Here is a 15,541-nt window from a genome sequence, read left to right as displayed (position 1 = left end):
GATTGAATACTCTGAAATATATTTTCAGGTCCGTAAAATTATTAGAGTTTGCAAAGGAATTTTGGAATATCTTACAGTGGCAGAGGTGGTGGAGACTATGGAAGATTTGGTCACTTACACAAAGAATCTTGGGCCAGGTTAGTTATATCCAATTTCTATAATATTTTTAAAGGATTGTCCATGTTGGAGCCAAAGGAAAGGGTATAATCTCTTCCTACTTTTTGCAGAAGATGGGTGAAGATGCATTGGGCTTTCAGGTGTCTGCTCTGTTGATGGAGCTAATGCTGTGCTTTGAGGTGATGTCATCTCTGGTATCTGAATCTGCTTTCTATATATCCTGGCCTTGTCAAACGAACTAAACCAAACATTGCAAATACTGCTACTGGAGAATGTAGGAAATACTTTTCTGTTACTGTAATGCTGAAGGCCATCCTGCATCCTGACCTCTCCATTCCACATTACACAGCATTCCTTCACTGTCTGCCAGCTGGCCTGTAGTTCTTTATGACCTCTTAGCTTGCTAATTAGCCTGCCTACTATTATGGATTCATGCCCTAACCCAAGGCTGCATAATATAATCAGACCTAGAAGGAGAGAAGAGCTATTGTGGTTAAATCTTATTTTGAAATGATTATTCAGGCATCTGAGCATTAAATATTCAAAATACATAAACGGATACCAGCTTTTTTTTTTTTTTTTTTTTTTTTTTCTTGAGACGGAGGCTTGCTCTGTCACCCAGGCTGGAGTGCAGTGGCGCAATCTCGGCTCACTGCAAGCTCCGCCTCCCGGGTTCACGCCATTCTCCTGCCTCAGCCTCTCCAAGTAGCTGGGACTACAGGCGCCCGCCACCATGCCCGGCTAATTTTTTGTATTTTTAGTAGAGACGGGGTTTCACCGTGTTAGCCAGGATGGTCTCGATCTCCTGACCTCGTGATCCACCCGCCTCGGCCCCCCAAAGTGCTGGGATTACAAGCGTGAGCCACCACGCCCGGCCGGATACCAGCTTTTGATGTTACAGACATATAACATGAACTTGAGGGTCTTTAAAGTATGAATAAGACCAATGACAAGATATGTTAGATGTCTAACTTGCTTAACTTGATTTTTACCACTTTATAAAATTCATTTGTTTTATGTGAAATGTTGATTTTTAATTAACAGCATTTTTATGAGGTTCCAGTGTAGGTGTTCTGTAAAACTTAATGGCAGTTAAGAATTTGAGCCATCACTGAAGATCACCTGGAAATAGGTTTCTCTGGTGGCTTTAGAGTAGTCCTCTTAAAATTTCTCATAATACTGGCAAAAATTATATTTCCCCGAATGGAATCTTATACAGAATCCCCAAACAAAAAAAGACAAAATGGAGCTACTTTAGGTGAAGCAGGAGCAGCCCTACCTCTGCTTCTCTTTGGTCTTGATGGTCTGTGAGACAACTTGAGAAATCCTAGGAGTAATTTGAAAATCAAAGCTTTAGAGAATCACATAGCGCCTTTGAAAAACAACCAACATAAACAAAAAGTGCTAGCAGAGTGATTCCAAAACACCAGATGCTTTCCAACACTGTCATCCCTATAATTATTTTTATAATATTTCCATTTGTTTCTAATTATAAAACTAGTACATGCTTATTTTGGGCAAATTGGAAAGTACAGAAAAATAGAAAGATGAAAACAAAACATATCATTGTCATTCTTAGAACTTTTTTCAGCCACTAGATTCAGTACTAGGCCCATGTGAGATTTTTAGCACAGAGTTCGGAGACATGGCATGAAACCTGTATGCATAGAAGCCTGGCAAAATGTTTTTCCCTTACCTGTGAATTTCTTTTTAATAAATATATATTTATTCATTTAGATGTTTAATATTTGTGAATGTATTTATATAAAAATATGAAAATGTTTATCACATTTAGTGTTTACATTTAATACATTACTTTCATTGAAAAGAGTAATGTTGCGTAAATTAGAGTTCAGTGATGGTGTCTGTTGTTTAAATAAGTGAGCAATCGGTTTGAACTTTCATAGTATTTCATAATGGATTTAGACTGAGAAAGCCAGACCCTGGATTGTTTCACTATTCACCCTGCACAATTTCTTCTTTGTGCCCCAGGAATGACTAAGATGGCCAAGATGATTGACGAGAGACAGCAGGAGCTGACTCACCAGGAGCACCGAGTGATGTTGGTGAACTCGATGAACACCGTGAAAGAGTTGCTGCCAGTTCTCATTTCAGGTACTTCCTGCCTGTACTTTATTTTATAAGGGGGAAAAAATGTTAGCATGTTCTAAACTCTGAGGTTCATTTTCTTTTTTTTCCTTTCTTTTCTTTTCTTTTCTTTTTTTTTTTTTTTTTTAGACAAAGTCTCACTCTGTTGCCAGGCTGGAGTGCAGTGGTGCGATCTCAGCTCACTGCAGCCTCCACCTCCTGGGTTCAAGTGATTCTCCTGCCTCAGCCTCCTGAGTAGCTGCCACGCCCAGCTAATTTTTGTATTTTCAGTAGAGATGGGGTTTCACCATGTGGGCCAGGATGGTCTTGATCTCTTGACCTCGTGATCTGCCTGCCTCAGCCTCCCAAAGTGCTGGGATTACATGCATGAGCCATGGCTCCTGGCCTGAGGTTCATTTTCTTTTGCGGCTTCACTGCATGTCCTTCAGCCTAGGTAAAAATGAGACCTGATTGATTGGTTATCACATGATGGCTGTAGCTGATTGGCTGAGAACCAGTCTTCTTCTCTAATGCTGTCCTTCTCCTGTTCTTTGTTTGAAATTGCCTTCCTGTGGCCTAATTCTGTTCTCCTAAAGCTCTAACAAGCCCCTTTCCTGGGAGGTGGACTCTCCTCTATAAACTCTAGCCTAGGATATTCAATTTTCACACCTTTGTGTTATAGAAAAATAATTAGGAGCTGGAATGGATATTATAGAGCATCATACAATAAAGACATGAACTCAGAGCCCTTTTTAGTGTGTATTAATCCAGTTTTTCCTAAAAGATATTTAACTGTTCTTTACATCATGAGTAGATCAGTTCTTTAGTCACCAGCTGAGACTACTTTCCCATTGAGCAGCACCCTGAAATGCAAACATGGTAGCTGCTCTCTAGACTAGCAAAAGGGAGTAGCACTTATTGAGTGTCTAGTATATGCCAGACATCTCATGGTTTATATGAATTATCTTAGTCAAGTTGTGGGTTAATTAGTTATTTCTCAGAAGGCAACTTTATTATAAAAATCTGGTGACTCATGTCATTGTGACTTCCAGCTACCTGCTTTGGTGTTTCAAGTAGTAGCTAAAAAAGGACATATGAGTATAAGAGTTGAGGAGGCTGGGCACAGTAGCTCACTCCTGTAATCCTAGCACTTTGGAAGGCCGAGGCGGGTGGATCACCTGAGGTCAGGAGTTCGAGACCAGCCTGGCCAACCCTGTCTCTACTAAAAACAAAACAAAACAAAACAAAAATTTGCCAGGATTGGTGGCAGACGCCTATAATCCCAGCTACTCAGGAGGTTGAGGCAGGAGAATTGCTCGAACTCAGGAGGCGAAGGTTGCAGTGAGCTGAGATCGAGCCAAAAGTGTTGGGATTACAGGCGTGAGCCACCATGCCCAGACATTATTTTTTTCTTCTTTATGTTTGGGGGTTAGCAAATCCAAGCTACATGTTGAGGGAAATCTTGGATGATAAACTTGGCATCTTGGGATCTTCTGCTGGGATCAGGGGCAGCAGGATACGCCATTCACAGTATTACTGACAGTTTTCATATTGTCCCATTAGGTTTGTAGTAAATGGAGCCAGGGTGAGGGCCAGGATGATAACTGATTTAGAAGGATATTAGATATTTTGTGATTGCAGGTCATCAGCATATGCAGGTTAAATTAGTTACTTAATCATGTTGTGATGGTGTCTTTGTACCTTGAGTTTTCTTTTTATTTTTTATTTTTACAATAAAGGTTGCTAATGTTGGAACTTTATTGTCATACTTGTAGTGTTTGTTTTGTATATTCATTTTAGGACCTTAAAAGCCCAAAACATCCAAAGTGTAGAACATCTTTTGTGAATTTTGTTATACAACAAGATTAAATTCCAAGCTTAGTTTCTGATCTTTTATTTTTACAGCTATGAAGATTTTTGTAACAACTAAAAACTCAAAAAACCAAGGCATAGAGGAAGCTTTAAAAAATCGCAATTTTACTGTAGAAAAAATGAGTGCTGAAATTAATGAGATAATTCGTGTGTTACAACTCACCTCTTGGGATGAAGATGCCTGGGCCAGCAAGGTAAGTGTTCTTAGTGGAGAAATAAGCAAAATCCCCCACTCTCCCCGGCTGGGGGTTTTGATTGGCACCTGTCTCATACTTTATCTTGTAATTTTTGTAGCATAAGAGTACTGAGATATTGTGAAAGTAATTTCTTCTTCATTTTTGTTTCATGGGTTACTTGCTATCTTTGCTAATTTCCTTTGTTCTAAGGTGGAACAAGTAAATAGGCATGTGGGGTAGATACTGGTTTAAAGCTGAGATTTATAGCTTTTCCATCAGGCTGGTGTCTCATTGGTTGGACTGGTGGAAGAGTATATTCCCGTGGATGGGAGCTCTGCCTTGTATATGGGTGGTTCTTCCCAGCTGACTAAGTAAGATACAGATATGCCTGTAATTCTGAACTTTATGGAAAACTTTTCTTTAACCAACCTTTGATCCAGAGAAATCTACAGAGGAAACTCTTGGCATTTCTAGATGTGTCCCTTGATCATTCCATTTTCCCCAAGGAAGGTTTAATTAAAATATTAATCTTCACATTGGTCAGGTAGTTTGAGGGATCCCTTCACCCTTTGTCTGGAATCTCTTTTAGGACCCCAGAGAGGCTGGCAGATTCCTTCTAGAGCCCGTTAGCAGTGGTTTTGTGTTGCTGCTGCTGTGGTCTGCTGCTCCCTGTTTAATGACTGTGAACCAAGCTTTCAGGTCCAGGGGAACAGAGATACTTGGGTTTATACTTTCCTTGTAGGAGCCCAAGATGTAGGCAGTGGGGGGAACACACTGTCCCCAAGATCTAGCTTTCCCATGTGTGACCCCAATGTCTCCAGGGCCAGCCAGAAGGCTGGTAGTCAACTAAAGAAGGGATTTGGTAGTATGACTTCCGTTGGGTGCTCAGTAGAACGGTATGTTCTCCGGGATCTATAAGGTAATGTAAAAGCTGGGGCCTGAAATCACCAGCCCTCTCTCTTGTTGCCCTGAAAGCTAATTTAATTATATAGAGTAAGTTAGCTTATTTTAACTATGGATTTATTTACAGAGACATTTTCTCATTGATGTGAAGTTCTTGAATAGACTGTATTTTAAATCTATATGGTAAAATCCTTTTAACTCTGGTATTTTATTTAATTTTGCTTTTGCATAGTTGACAACTTTCACTTCCCTGTTATGACTTCTTTATGCATCTTTTTTTGTTCTTTTGTTTTATTCTTTTTCTCACGTTTAGAAGGTAAGCTTTCTCTTGCCATCTAGTTTCTTTTTCGCTTAAAAAGAGAAAAAGCATGTCTGTGAGGTTTTTTTGTGCTGTGTGCCGTGCCTTATTCTGTGTGTAACACTGTGCTTGAATGTGCGTCAGAATGTGATTTAATACGGGACTCTAGGCAGTGCTGGGGAGACTGACTCTGGCTCATATTGGGTGATTTCTTTGGGGAAAGCTAAAGGAAAGACATTACTGTAGGCTATCAGGCTGCCTATATTTGGTGGGTGCTTTCATTTCTTTGAGTAGGCTCCTGGGATCTTTTTTGGCCTGGTCTTTCCCATTGACTTCATTTGAGGAGCAGGATTCCCCAGGTAGCTGGGTGACCCCTGAGTTACCTGTGGACCCTGATGTTGGGAAAGGAGACTTCCAGCTGATGCTATCTCTGTATCTGCCTCTCCCACCAGTCTTCTTTGTGGGGTCTGAAATTTTGCTTTTGGAGATGCATCATTGAGGTTTTAAGCCATAATGAAAGAGGGTAGGCTAGAGAGCTCAGATGAGGCACCTGTCCTTCATAATAATCCTAGCCTTCAAAATCCAAAGGAAAACAGAAGTGAAGTGTGTCTAAAGGTCTTCCTAACTTCATTCTGTGGCTCACTGCATGTTTTGCTGTCCAAACTGAATTAGCTGTAGTTCTCCATGACTTCATGTTCCCCTAACCCAAGCTCTTCGCTTATTCTCTTTCTTTTGCTTCTAGCAGATGAGAAAAAGTAATAAGGAGGAACAGGCATTTTAACCTTAATGTTTCTCTGTTTTCAGAAGGGAAAAGCTGTCCATCGTTTAGTGAACAAATGTTATTGAACTTTATTTTGTGCAAGTGCCATCAAGAGCTGCTTCTCTCATTAAAAAAATGTAGTCAGTTGAGTTTTTCAGGGCTAGGATTAGGCACTTGGGGGTACAAGAGAAATAGACCTGGTACTCACTGTGTACAGTCTTTTAGCTGGTCCCAGTTTTATGCTGAGGAAAACCAATTTGTTAGGATGCTACAAAACTAACTTCATCTGAAATGAAAGAAGGTAAATTAAATTAGCTCAACTCAAGTACATGATGACATCAGAATGAACGAGATGTTTATTTTTTAATCTACTGACCATAAGAATGAAAAAGAGATGCTTATTTTTTAACCTATGACATCAGAATAAAAAAAGAGGTTTATTTTTAACCTTATTTTGCTTTTGTTATACATTTATGTGGTTCAAATGTCAAAGTGCTGCAAAAAGATATACCTGATAAGCTTCCTCCTAACCTAGTTCCCATCCACTCTACCGCTCCTCACCCTCTAAGAGTAATCATTTCTGTTGGTTACAAAAATAGAAAAAAATTTTACCCTGAAAATAGAAATTGGTAGCTAGGATTTTGGCTCTTTTTCAGTTTTGTAGCATTATGCATCTTTCATTGCTCCACTTTGTAAGCAGTGAATTAATCAGACCTTTTGTCTGACTGTGACTGCTGGGTTCCCATTCTGTTTAATGCATACAGTGTCTTTCACCTCTTCTCGCCCCTACCAATAAATAATTAACTTTGTCTTACCATACTTGTTTCATGCCTCCCCATTGGTGCAGTATTCTTCTGGAAAGTGATGATTCCTCTAGAAAAGTGGGGGAAGAAAGTAAGTGGAAAAAATTCTTGGTAAAAGTGCGTCTTGCCGAATAAGTTAAGATTTTTAAGAGGCAATGCAATAACTGATTATTTTACCTTTTATACCTATAGTCAAATTGCACATTTACAAATTTAAAAGTAACTTTGACTTTAAACACTTCACTTATTTTAAAAGTAAAGTTTCCTTTTCTTAAATCAACAATCATTTTATAGTGATCATTAAAAATCAGGTTAGCATTTTTTCTGAAAATACATTATTTATTAAAAGAATTTGAGTTAAACACAATTCTAATTCTACCCTTTGTAAATTTAGTGCTCTACATTTAATTTTTTTAGTATTTATATTACTTGTATCTTGATGCATGCTGAGAATTAAGAGGAAGTGAGATAAAAAATTTTTTAAAAATTTCACTGCTAAGACTTTGAACCCTACATAGGCACTCCTGCAGCTTTGCACCTTGAATCATTAAATTCTATTACTCGGGATTAGTTCCTGTGGTGGGTCTCTCCCCACTGTGGTCCTGGGCTGGTGGTGGGTAAAAGTAGTGAGTGACTCAGATGCCTTATACAGAAGATTAGCAAACTTAACTAAGGCAGGAAATGTTGGTTAGAACTTGTGATCGTGTAATACTACCCCCTTACTTGCAGACCACTGGGATTTAGGAGTTGATTTGTTAAAAAAAAAATTTAAAAAAAAGGTCATTTGTGGGCTTTCTATGAGCAAGTGTTCTAGTGTTTTGTTTTTAGCAGCTAATAGAATGAAAGATCTCTAAGAGCTTGAGATAAATGGTTAATTCAGGCATTTATGATATTTTATCTCCCTGCTCCCCATGAGGAGAAAATCCCAAAATAAATTGTTTCCCTTGTGATCTAAGTTATCTGTGGTTAGTACATCTGATCATGCACTCATAGGTAGCATAGATTTTTAGAGCCGGGAAGGTATTCTTGGAGATGAGGAATTGAGACCCAGAGAAGGTAACTTGCATGAAGTCTCAGGACTAGACAACTTTCTCTTGTTTAAATGTAGTTTGTAAGATTTTGTTCTACTGCCCAATCTATACTTTCCAGAAACATCTGGTTTAAAACATTGACTTGCGGGTGGAAATGAGGTCAGAAAGGGGATGGAGTGGGAAGGCAGGTGTTAGTGGAGGGAGAAGGGAGAGTATAGTGGGCAGTTATGGAGAGAGGTCCTTATTCCCCATATTTAAAATTTTCAAGAGCCTAGGATTGCAGGACTTCACTTTTTTAACTGAAGTTCCTCTTGATTGTCCATAGAAGGAGGTCATTATTATTCACAGGTGTTCTGAGGCCTAAATCTATATTTAATTTAAGGAGTGTTTCAGTTCCTAGGAAAGTATGTACAAATGGTTTAGCTTGTCATTCCATCTTTTGGTACGTAGGGAAGAGTGCCAAGGCACTGTATTTTTTTCATTTAAAACATAAATTCATAAGAATTTTATGATAAGAAGGAGCATAACATGGCGGGGGGAGGACCCAGATAGATGCAGGCCAGCTGTCCCCAAAGCCACGTGACTAGACCTGGTCTTTTTATACTTCACTCTTTCAACACCCACAAACCCCCTGAAAAACAAACCAAAAACAGATAAGAAATTGGTAGAGACTTTTCTTTTTCCCAAAGTTGAGTTTTTATAGAGAAGAATACTCAAATGAAGGTGCAGTTTTTCTCTCTTCTATTTCATATCTGAATTATACTGTGGGTACTTACAGACCTGCATGACAAGGTTTAGCAAAATGGTTTGTGGTACAAAGCATGGCTGACCACAAGGGTCATGATTATTTTCACCCTTTATAAATATATCCCCAAATTGACTTCTGTCCTAGTTGTCCAGTGAATTTGTTTATGTCATATTCATTGTTTGTATACTTATATGCTTATGACAGAATTCTGTCAATTCTATAATAACTATTGCCTTTCAAAAGAAATATATATGAAAGTCTTCAGAGAAAAAAATTCCCTTAGACGTTTGTTTTTACTAGATATGACTAATATAAAATGATTACTTATAACCTACTGTGTTCCAGAAAGAATTTAAGATGGCTCTTTCAGTTATTGTTTTAAATCTCTGAAATTGTCTAAAATTAATGCTGTTAAAAACTTTGGTAACTTATTGAAAGTCTCAGTTATTAAATGCAGCTTCATTCAAAATTGGCTATTGGTTCCTTTTAGGGGAAAATGAACATCTCTTAATTTTAACTTCTTGATGGTGTCACACCTCCCACTGAGCAGTAAATTACTCACTTCCTGAGAATTACATTCTTTCCTTGCAGTACTGGCCATTAGAGCTTTATTAAGGAGAAAAAAAGAAATGATTTTTGAGGATGCTGAATAGATAAAAACTATTTTTTCCATTGTGTTTCAAATCATTTTTGGGCATTGGAGAATAAAAGCAGTCATTTTTGTTAGTGTAGATTATGAATTTGATTTCTGGAGCTTATTTTCTCTGCAGTATTAACCAAAGTCAAAATTGACAAGGCAGAGACTTGCTGACTATTGTTGGAGATTAGTAGAATCTTCAGCAACTCTCCTTGGTAAAAGAAAAAAAAAATCTTGTTTCATTTGATAAGCATTGAGGTTTGGAGTCAACAAACCTGAGATCAAATTAGGTTTGTAGAAGTGAGTTCCTGTTTCTTAATTTGTAGTATTATTTAAATGACATTTAAATTTGAGATTCAATGAGGTAAGGACGGGGAAAGTAGCTAAAACAGAACCTAACATGCATGGAATGCATATTAAATTCAATGCACGTCAGTTGAATTTAGTTTCCTAACTAGTAGCCTTTAATGTTAGAGTAGACATAAAAACTTCTGACCTTCATTTCCCTTTGAATTTAGATTTTTGAAATGTAATAAATACCTATTGCTTTTCTCACTTAAAAGTGTGTTAGGAAAATGGTTTAACAGGTTTTAAGTGAAATATTTTTACATTGACATAATTATTCTCCAGGATGTGCACATACTTCCTAAGTAAGAGTTTGTGATTAAAAGAAAACCTATGCCTAGATAACTTGTGTTAGATCCTGAAGACTACCCAATTCTCTGAGGTTAGGAGTTGCCTGGCCTCAGATTTTTTAAAAAAGTTATTGATTCAGGCCTTGCTAATTTGGAATTAAGCTAAAGTTGACCTTTGCATTAATTTTGAAAGCAACGTTTTCTGCACAAATTAATTTAAGACACGATAGGAGAGATTTGCTGATATTCAAACCATTTGAGAATCAAAGCACTTAAAAAATACCACATATCTTCTTCTAATTACAAGTGGATTTTGAAATAGATCCTCTTATGACTCTGCCTTTTACTGACAGCTACCATGGTTACATATAACTTGATAATAAAAATACTTTATTTTCAATTTTTTTCGGTAATTTAATTCACTTTTTCATTGCTATAGCTGAGAATTTGCTATTTAGAGCCTTAGATAGCCAAGGATTCAACAGGAGAATCATCTGTGTCTGTTTAGAAGGGGAAGGAGGGATTCCGACAGTTGAGAGATCTGTCTTTTGAATAGGGTGCTTTGGAACAGTTGTGGACCTTGAGCCTAACTATGGGTGCTGCCAATGCTTATTTGTGATAGTGGTGGGTCTTTTTTTTTTTTTTTTTTTTTGAGACGGAGTCTCGCTCTGTTGCCCGGGCTGGAGTGCAGTGGCGCAATCTCAGCTCACTGCAAGCTCCGCCCCTTGGGTTCACGCCATTCTCCTGCCTCAGCCTCTCCGAGTAGCTGGGACTACAGGCGCCCGCCACCACGCCCGGCTAATTTTTTGTATTTTTTAGTAGAGACGGGGCTTCACCGTGGTCTCGATTTCCTGACCTCGTGATCTGTCCGCCTCAGCCTCCCAAAGTGCTGGGATTACAAGCGTGAGCCACCGCGCCGGGCCAGATAGTGGTGGGTCTTTTTTGAATTGGAAGTGGGGATGCTCCTGGTGCCCCCGTGTGGAAAACTAGTGGTGCAGCACCTTTAAGAACACCTTTAAGTGTGCAGGATTGGAAACTGAAGGAAGCTAGGACATTGCCTAGAATTTTAGAGGTTAACTTTGTGCTTTGATGGCTTAACTCTGTAAGAGTCAGTTTCCTACAGCAAAAAGGAGGATAGATGGTCTTTGAAGATGCTAAATAGAGACTTAAGAGATGGCTGGTGTTACATTGTTCTCTGTTTTTATGTATTTAAAAAAATTTACTGAAATACTTATATATATTTAAAGTGATTAGTCTGTTGTTTCAGCTTCTCCTGGTGTATCCTGGGAGATTTTATGCTAGTTTCCTGATAGTCCTCATGAATCCTGGTTGTAAACAATAAGCTGAGACCCATTTATTCTATCCTGCATCTTCTTCCAGGTGAGGGATGGTAAGGGAACTAAGAAGGAGGAATAGCAGGGAAGGTCAGAAAACACTTCTAAATCTTATTACTTTGAGGGGTTTATTTGTAGAATTAAAATTAAATTGCTAGATTAACATTTTCAATTGTTTCTTCCAACCAGTAATTCTAAGTTTTTCAGGTTAATTGAATATAGTGAAACATCATCCAGTGTGTGCATTTCAAAACAAGATATAAAAGAACTGTGATTTGTGGCACCACATACTAATGAGGCTTCCCTGAAGTGGGAAGGGCTTTGGCAAGGCTGCAGTAGATGAATGTTGACTAGTGGAAAGGCTGATAATGAGGCATGTGACAACAGGGCTTTTTCCTGCTGAAGACATTAAACATATTCTGGCTTGAGCAATTTTACCAGTTTTCGTAGTTTTAGCAATAGGGAACCCAATTCCACTCTGTTTAGCAACAGAGTAGAATTAACTGAAGATTTGCATGCAAGATGCTGCATTTTGACAGAAATGAGAATTGTGGTGTGGTGACAATATTTTTAAGGCCTTCGTAGGACTGACTACCTTAGCTATGTATGTTAATGCTGTAACTTCTTCTCTGTCTTACTTTGTATCATGGTATCTCAACTTTTGCAAAGAAAATAATTGTGGGATTTCTTCCCAAAAGGACACTGAAGCCATGAAGAGAGCATTGGCCTCCATAGACTCCAAACTAAACCAGGCCAAAGGTTGGCTCCGTGACCCTAGTGCCTCCCCAGGTAACCCTCTAGTTCTGCTTTTCTGATCGATACAACGATAAGCTAAAAACCAAGCAAATGAAAGAAAGAAAGAAATTCTCCCATAATCTCATTATCTGAGAGAACTACTGTAACATTATGGGGCATACCCCATTATCTGATAGTTTTGAGTAACTGAAGCAAGTAGTAGGCCTTACAAGGATGAAGGGAATAGATTCGATCACCTCTAATCACGGAGGAGTGAGTCACACTGAGCTGGGCATTGTTTGCAAAATTATTGGTTCTCCCCTTCCCTGAATCCAAAAGGTAATTATTTTGAATGAAAGTTCTTCTCTTCCAGTTCCCATTGAGCAGACTTCCATTTATGTCAACAGAGTTCTTAATTAAGCAGATTAAATCATGATGCCAATGAGAATTGGAAAGTTGACTGTATAAAGATAAGACCCAAATAGGTTATTGAACTAGGCTTTATTGATTTTCTAATCTAATATTTATTCTGTTTTAGATTAATATTTGAATGAATGTGAAAAACCTAAAGTAGGCTGGAGGTGCTAAATGCTATTAAATTGTTAGAGTCTGTTTTTATCATCCATATTCTTACCACAAGCAACTTAGTATCTCCAAATAGATATGGTTCCAAGTATCTTTTTTCGCAGTGTCTGTTGTTGAAACCTCACCCTGTGGTTTAAGGGCACTGCTTGGCTGTTAGCTATCAGATATGTTGCCTTCTATTCCCTCGTCTTGTTTAAAATCATCCATTCCTTGGTGAATGAAATGACTTGTAAAGTATCCTCTCTAAATAATGAATGTGTTAACAATGTAGATATTGAATATCTCTTTATTTTAGGGGATGCTGGTGAGCAGGCCATCAGACAGATCTTAGATGAAGCTGGAAAAGTTGGTGAACTCTGTGCAGGCAAAGAACGCAGGGAGATTCTGGGAACTTGCAAAATGCTAGGGCAGATGACTGATCAAGTGGCTGACCTCCGTGCCAGGTAAAGTTCCTTTGTCCTTACAGAGCAGTAGTGGGTAACTCACTCCTAACAGGGTGATTCAGAAAACAAGCCTCTGCCAGTTTTGAGTTATCTCTTTGGCTAGTAGATAACAGAGATATAGTCTACTAAATTCTTTTGAAATGGAGGTGAGCTTTCCCTTTGCTGACTTTATTTATTTATTTATTATTTTTTGAGACGGAGTCTCACTCTGTTACCCAGACTGGAGTGCGGTGGTGCGATCTTGGCTCACTCCACCTCCCAGGTTCAAGAGATTCTCTTGCCTCGGCCTCCCAGGTAGCTGGGATTATAGGCGCCCGCCATCACACCTGGCTAATTTTTTTTGTTTGTTTGTTTGAGACGGAGTCTCACTCTGTTGCCAGGCTGGAGTGCAGTGGCGCGATCTTGGGTCACTGCAACCTCCGACTCCATGATTCAAGCAGTTCTCTGCCTCAGCCTCCCGAGTAGCTGGGATTATAGTCGCCCGCCACCACGTCCAGCTAATTTTTGTATTTTTAGTACAGACGGGGTTTCACCATCTTGGCCAGGCTGGTCTTGAACTCCGGACCTCGTGATCCACCCTCCTCAGCCTCCCAAAGTGCTGGGATTACAGGAGTGAGCCACCGTGCCTGGCCATGCCTGGCTAATTTTTGTATTTTTAGTAGAGATGGGGTTTTGCCAGGTTGGCCAGGTTGGTCTTGAACTCCTGGCCTCAGGTGATCCATCTGCCTTGGCCTCCCAAAGTGCTGGGATTACAGGTGTGAGCCACCATGCCTGGCCTGACTTTATGTAAAACATGTTTTAAATTATTTATTTATTTATTTATTTTGAGACGGAGTCTCGCTCTGTCACCCAGGCTGGCATGCAGTGGTGCGATCTCGGCTCACTGCAACCCCTGCCTCCCAGGCTCAAGCAATTCTCCTGCCTTAACCTCCCAAGTAGCTGAGATTACGGGAATGTGCTGCCACACCTGACTAATTTTTTGTAATTTTAGTAGAGACAGGGTTTTACCATGTTGGCCAGGCTGGTCTCAAACTCTCAGGTGATCCACCTGCCTTCGCTTCCAAAAGTGCTGGGATTACAGGCGTGAGCCACCATGACCTGCCAAATTTTTTATTTTTCTTTTTATTTTTCATTTTTTTGAGATGGGAGTTTCTTTTTTTTTTTTTTTTTTTTTTTGAGACAAAGTCTTTCTCTGTCCCCCAGGCTGGAGTGCAGTGGCATGATCTTGGCTCACTGCAAGCTCTGCCCCCCGGGTTCACGCCATTCTCCTGCCTCAGCCTCCTGAGTAGCTGGGACTACAGGCGCCCGCCACCACGCCCGGCTAATTTTTTGTATTTTTAGTAGAGACGGGGTTTCACCGTGTTACCCAGGATGGTCTCGATCTCCTGACCTTGTGATCCGCCCGCCTCGGCCTCTCAAAGTGCTGGGATTACAGGCTTGAGCCACTGCGCCCGGCCAGTGGGAGTTTCACTCTTGTTGCCCAGGCTGGAGTGCAATGGCGTGATCTCGGCTCACTGCAACCTTCGCCTCCTGGGTTCAAGTGATTCTCCTGCCTCAGCCTCCTGAGTAGCTAGGATTACAGGAATGCGCCACCATGCCTGGCTAAGTTTGTATTTTTAGTAGAGATGGGGTTTCTCCATGTTGGTCAGGCTGGTCTCGAACTTCCGGCCTCAGGTGATCCACCCGCCTCGGCCTCCCAAAGTGCTGGGATTATAGGTGTGAGCCACCACGCCCGGCCAAATTTTTTATTTTTAATGACATGGTCTTGCTCTGTCACCCAGGCTGAAGTGCAGCGGTATGATCATAGTTCACTGTAACTTTGAACTCTAGGCTCAAGCAATGTTCCTTCTTCAGCCTCCTGAGTAGATAGAACTATAGGCATGTGCCACTATGCTTGGCTAGTTTTTTAATGTTTTTGTAGAGATAAGGTCTTGCTATGTTTTGTGGTCTCAAACTCCTGGCCTCAAGTGATCCTCTCAAAGTGTTGAGATTAAAGGCGTGAGCCACCACTCCTGGCTTGAACTTTTAAAATACACAAATGCCTAATAATAAAGTTGAAACTTGTTCCGTAATTGAAACTGAAACACAAATCTAGTTTCTAATTTTCTAGCCATAGGCTTACGAAAAATAAAGGGGCAGTGGTGAAGTCTGGCATGGGTAAAGACATTTTATGAAGGATGGGGAGAAAGAAACATAGAGTGAAAACATTGGAATTATTTCACCTCATAAAATAATCATTTAACTAGGTTATCCTCTAAGTTGGTAATTTCTGGGCTTTTTTGAGTTTCCTTTTCATGATTATTTATTTGGATTCATAATTATTTACCTTCCTTTTACCCTCCTAAAGCCTTGGCCTTTAGAGCTTTTCTCCCCATA

At 39.7% G+C, this 15,541-nt stretch overlaps 1 protein-coding gene across 2 annotated transcripts in view; it reads left to right on the top strand.

Annotated features, from left to right (window-relative positions):
• The window catches only part of VCL (vinculin), a 128,801-nt gene that overhangs the window by 78,884 nt on the left and 34,376 nt on the right, over nt 1-15,541 (top strand). For both annotated transcript variants that reach the window (XM_055275680.2, XM_055275679.2), the window contains exons 4-8: nt 29-137; nt 2,110-2,232; nt 4,111-4,271; nt 12,101-12,191; nt 13,018-13,165. In XM_055275680.2, the coding sequence (XP_055131655.1) occupies nt 29-137; nt 2,110-2,232; nt 4,111-4,271; nt 12,101-12,191; nt 13,018-13,165 (632 nt within the window). The remainder of the gene's footprint in view (nt 1-28; nt 138-2,109; nt 2,233-4,110; nt 4,272-12,100; nt 12,192-13,017; nt 13,166-15,541) is intronic.

This window comes from Symphalangus syndactylus, chromosome 4 (genome assembly GCF_028878055.3).
Source record: "Symphalangus syndactylus isolate Jambi chromosome 4, NHGRI_mSymSyn1-v2.1_pri, whole genome shotgun sequence".
Classification (NCBI taxonomy): Eukaryota; Metazoa; Chordata; class Mammalia; order Primates; family Hylobatidae; genus Symphalangus; species Symphalangus syndactylus.
Note: the sequence above shows the minus strand (reverse complement) of the source record. Positions and strands in the feature narration are given on the sequence as shown.